The sequence below is a fragment of the Anoplophora glabripennis genome, unplaced genomic scaffold (assembly GCF_000390285.2).
Source record: "Anoplophora glabripennis isolate ALB-LARVAE unplaced genomic scaffold, Agla_2.0 scaffold2941, whole genome shotgun sequence".
NCBI classification, from domain to species: domain Eukaryota; kingdom Metazoa; phylum Arthropoda; class Insecta; order Coleoptera; family Cerambycidae; genus Anoplophora; species Anoplophora glabripennis.
In genome coordinates this window covers 4,486-10,150 of record NW_019419018.1, presented here as the reverse complement: position 1 = coordinate 10,150, position 5,665 = coordinate 4,486, and the positions used below count along the sequence as shown (strand labels likewise).

Sequence of the window (5,665 nt, the reverse complement as noted above, 5' to 3'; positions counted from 1 at the left end):
CTCTGAACTGGCCTCTGAGATCTCAACCTACTTCCAATCATAAAAAATATTTTTCTTTGCATTGGCAGCAATGATTATTTAACACGGTTAAGTATAATAAAAAACGCCAATTTATAAATTAACTTATAAAATTGTATTTCATAGTAGGAAAAAAATTAAACATTTTCATTTATATTCTTCACTACTGTAACATTCATTCCAAGCTTTTGCATTTACTTGTTTAAGAACAGTTTTTAAAAATGTTCCAGGACCACATTCAAATGTTTTTGGGAAATGTTCACTTGGATCACGTTCATATGCTACATGGAGTAACTGTTCCCATTTTACTGGCTTTATTATCTACAAAAAAAAAAAACAAAAGTAAAAGTAGGTACTATTCTAACAAGAAAAAAATTAATGGCCGTTTGCATTAAAAAATATACAGGGTGACACGAACGAATTATATTGCAGAAGTTTATTGAATTTCAATTGAAAAATGTGCCATAAATTTGATTACGTGTTAGGTTATCTTGTAAATGATGTTTATAAGTTAATAGGATTTTCTCCCCAATGGAGGTTTTTAGAGAGAAGTCTGGAGAAAGGTTCATAGTCAGGATTCGGGAGGGATCCAGTAACCAGATTGTCACCTTTTAGCGCATGATAATTCTGTTGAAATAGTATCACTGACATGGTGAGACTGTTCCATCTTGATAAGTCAATAATACAGGGTGTCTCACCAAGAATCGCCACTATCGATATCTGGGAAGGTACTGATCTGATAAATCTGAAAACTTAGCAACCTAGCAAAGACAGTTGGGCCAACACAGATAAAATATTTAAAACTTTATGGCCCTTCCGGTTATACCGGAAGTCGACATTCACTTTTTTATTTTAAATGGGACACCCTATATATTATTGTATTTTAGGATTCTACGTCAAATATGAGGGTAACTTTATTAAATATTCCCTATACCTAGGACTTATAGATTTTGAGATTTTAATTTTTAAAGAAAAAATTTTACAGATGCAAGGATTCGCGGAGATGCTAGTAACTGTTTTCAGGTGTGTGATATCAAGAGGATTTTTGGTACCTGTACCATAGGTAACACTAAATCATGGTATACCGACAAATTAAAACATTTAATACTAGGTGTTTCATTTTTGCTGTTACATTTTGATAACTTCAGACAGCTATAACTTATTTAACTTAAATGGAACATCCTGTATTTTTTTACTCTATCGTATGAAGATTGAAATTTAAGCATTGTTAAGGTTGCCGTTACTATTTTTAGAGATATTTGCAATTTTTTATTTTTTTGGACAGCTTTTCTCGTTATCAAATTGGCCATCACCAGATACACTCCAAAAACAATTAAAATAACTGACATTTGGCAAGTTAGTTGTCAAACTATTGTTGTGTCTGCAATAGTGTTCGCCCAAAATTTAAATAAAAATGCCTAGGGAGTGGAGATCGTTCAAATTATACTAATGTCCACAAATTGCCTTCATAAATTGCGTGAAGGTTTTCAATTTTCTAGATATCGAGCAGCAAATTTTCTACATGTTCTTAAAATTATTTTGTCACATTTTCCATAAACAAACAAAATAAAATAATTCTCATTAGTATAATTTAAACGATCCCCACTCTCCAGGCACTTTTATTTGAATTTTCGGTAAAGACACGACAATAATTTGACAATTAATTTGCCAAATGTCAAGTTATTTTAATTGTTTTTGGAGTGTTTCTGGTCACAGCCAATTTGATAATAGGTCTGATACGAGAAAAACTGTCCAAAAAATAGAAAATTGTAAATATCTCTAAAAATAGTAAAGGCAACCATAACAATGCTTATATGGCTAGAAAGTAAATTTCGATCTGCATAGGTCGGAGTGAAACAATACAGGGTGTGTCATCTAAGTTAACAAAGTTATAGCTGTTTGAATGTTTTAATTTGATGGTATGTCTAGTTTACTGTTACCTATGCCCTTTACAAGTACCAAAAATCCACTTGACATTACGCTCCTGAAAAGAATTACCTTGTATCTTCGCAGACCGTTGCATCTGTCAAATTTTTTCTTTAAAAATTAATATCTCAAAATCTCCTAAGTATAGGGAATATTTAATATTTAAGTATACCTTCAAACTTCACATAGAAACCGAAAATGTAATAATGTTTACCTACGACCACTACTGTAAATACTTAAAAACACACCGTCCACGATGAATGTAAGATTCTTATTACGTACGGTAAAAAAATCGCAGTTTTCCTAGCAACCGCCTAGCAACGGTCAATACAATACTGTTTGTATTGACCGTTGCTTGGCGGTTGCTAGGAAAACTGTATGATTCTTTTACCAAGCTGTGCGATTTTTTTTGCAGTACGACGTAATAGGAATCTTGCATTGATCGCAGACGGTGTGTTTTTAAGTATTTACAGTAGAGGTCGTAGGTAAAGTATAGTACGTAATACGTGGTGTAATGCAATTACGCACTCATAGAATTACGCACTCATAGAATTACGCACTACGCCACTACGCGGCGTCGTGCGTAACTTTTCCATTCGTGCGTACAATGCTTTTTACAACACTTATTACGTAATATATTAATATAGGCTGTTACAAATTCGTTTCTCACTACAAGGATTCGCAAACAGTAAGAGATACAAACTAGCTTAAATGGGGGCAAAGTTGCATAATCAGGGGACTAACATTATGCTTCTAAAAAATCAAGGCTAACATGATTAGTTTTTTAAATATTTGAAAAAAAAACCGAAATTTTGAAAACCCGTTTTTGTTTCATTCAGCCTTGTTTGAGGTGATATTGAAAAAAAAAGAACACTTTCTCATGGCCACTTTTTGCCCTCTATCGAATGACATAATCAATCTTTATATGTAACGTTTCGTGTCTCTAGGACCATTATCAACTTCATTTTTTTAAATACGACCCTAAAAATTTAATTTTTTGTAAGGCTTTATGACCCCCAATACTGTACTGCCTCAGCCCGAACCAGATTCAGACGGTTTGTCTCGAAAAATTAATCTTCAGTGTATTCGTTCCAAATTTATCTAAAATTTTTATTTAGATTTATTTGTTTATTGAATTATCGTACACTGTAAGTGTTGTTAGACCCTGTGAAATCCATCTCGTTATTTAAACTATTACCACCACACATTAAAATAAAAAATTATTACAGTTTTATTCCTGTGTCCAGTTATTTCTAGGCTTCTCGAATTTAAATAAATTCCAATCTTTTTTTTTTTTTTCAGGATATTCATACAAATACATCTGACATGCTCTTTCACAGTTGCGGTTACAGGTATAATAAATTCCGATAATATTACGCTGATATTCATTTTCAACCTCTGCCAAAACAAAAATGTTTTTGAACATTTACTGAATTTTTTAAAGAATAATATTCAGTTGGAGTTTTGGTTGTTCATATGCATTTTTAAGAATTAATTTGTCATAATAAAATTTAAATTGTAATAGTGTTTTAATTTTGATGCAACAACTTACTGAGTTATGTATGAAGTGATGGTAATAGGTAGTTAATAATAATAAATGTTTTATTGTAACGTATGGTGGTAATAGTTTAAACTATTTTCCTAATGCAATGGAAATGCAAGCCTAGCAGAGCGACGTTGGGCACAAACTTATCCCAACAGACCACATCCTAAAAGGAAGTTTTTCTTAAATTTACACGGTATAACAACTGGAAAAAAACATATTTTAAATATCAAAATATACATTTTCATACTTTAAATAACTAGGTGCATTGGTGGAGTGTACGATAATTTAAAAACATAGAAATCTAAACAAAAATTGGATTTTGATAAACGAATACACTGAAGATGAATTTTTGTAGACAAAATGTCTGAACCTGGTTCGAGCTGAGGCAGTACAGTCTTGGGAGTCATGAAGACTTGCAAAAAATGTAATAAAATTTCCAGGGTCGTATTTAAAAAAATGAAGTTGATGATGGTCCTGGAGAGACGAAACGTTACATATAAAAATTGAGTATGCCATTCGATAGAGGGCAAAAAGTTGCCATGAGAAAGTATTCTTATTTTTTCAACATCACCTCAAACTAGGCTGAAATTACACTAAAACGGAGATCCAAAATTTGGATTTTTTTTTTAAATATTTCGAAAACTAATTATGTTAGTCTTGAATTTTTAGAGGCATCATGTTAGTCCCTTGATTACGCAACTTTACCCCCATTTAAGCTACTTCGTATCTCTTACCGTTCAGAGATCACTGTAGTGAAAAGCGAATTTGTAACAGCCTGTATATGCAGTGAAAATATTTGTATCTTTATATTAATTTTTTGTTTGATCTTTGATTTTGCGGGAATGGTCACCCCATCCCCCTCATCCCCTGCATTGGATCCCTCCTTCAGTTTAGGAAATAGTCAGAAGTCACTCGGTGCTAAATCATGCGAATACAGTGGTTGCAGAACAATACGAGTTGAATTTTTTGCGAAATCGTGTGTGACCCAGTGAATTATCATGATGCAAAAACCAAGAGTTGTCTGTCCATAATTTGGCCTTTTGCGGGGAATAGCATCATGCAAATGATGCATAACACTCAAATAATGTTCCTTGTTACGGTTTGACCGGTTGGAAGAAATTCATAGTACACTACGCCATGATAATCAAAGAAAACTGTCGTAAGTGTAGATCCAAGTCTCGTCTCCAGTAATGATGTGTTTCATGACGTCTAGTCAGAAATCATTGCTTCATAGATGTCGACACGTCGCTGTTTTTCCAAAAAATTGAGCGTTTTTGGAACCAAACGAGACTTGACATGTCTAAAGCACAGCAAAACTTTTAAAATGGTATTTACCAAACCTTTTGAAATGCCAACAGTATCAACAAGGTCGGCAGTTGCAAGCACAAGATCTTATTTTCTGGATATTTTTGTAACGAATCAATTTAAGTAACAACATATTTGAAATAGACAGACTAACTTATTAAATTACCTGAGTGGGTAATTGCCTTCTGATATGATCAGCATTTCTGTAGCTTTTTCCATCAACGCAAGAATATACAGTTATAACTGGTTCAGAAACCTTACATTTTTTAAGAGCTTTTCTAAACGGTTCAACTGCAGAAGCCATTAAATCACAATGGAAGGCACCATTTACAGATAATTTTTTAATTTTCCGTATACCGAACTCTCTATAATGTTGCTCGAGGAAAAGTATTGCCTAAAAAATTTTGAGTGGTACATCAAAATAGAAACATTATTTGTTTCATACCTACCGATTCACTGCCAGATACAACTTTACAATGTGGATATAAGTAATTGGCTACTTTACATTCTGGAAATACGTCACCTTTATCCTTAGCCCATTCTTTGGCTTTTAAACAAGCATAGCTTAATTTACTGTCAGGTCCATAAATTACTATAGCCATTCCTCCTTTATATATTTCACTGACTGACTGCATAGCTTCTGCTCTAACCTTTACCAAATGAAGTGCTGAAATTAATTAAAATCTCATTAATTATGACTAAGTGTTGCAGGATACAGACTAAACAATGATAGATAGGCTAAACAATGATAGATAAACTTTTTTCAAAATCCTAGTTCACTTGATTGGTTTTCAATAAACAAAGAATTTCTTGAATTTAATTAATGGGCCAGTCAATAGAGCATTAAATTAGTGATTTTGTAACAAAAAT

General features: G+C 32.7%; 1 protein-coding gene across 1 annotated transcript; it reads right to left on the bottom strand.

The window, feature by feature from the left end:
- Positions 1–110: 110 nt before the first annotated feature.
- Positions 111–5,462, bottom strand: LOC108916641 (probable malonyl-CoA-acyl carrier protein transacylase, mitochondrial; the record flags this gene model as incomplete). The annotated part of the gene is given in 3 exon segments (XM_018722938.1): positions 111–339; positions 4,962–5,189; positions 5,245–5,462. Coding segments are annotated over 3 exon segments (620 nt in total), but the record flags the coding sequence as incomplete, so codon positions are not given.
- Between the last annotated feature and the right edge of the window lie 203 nt (positions 5,463–5,665).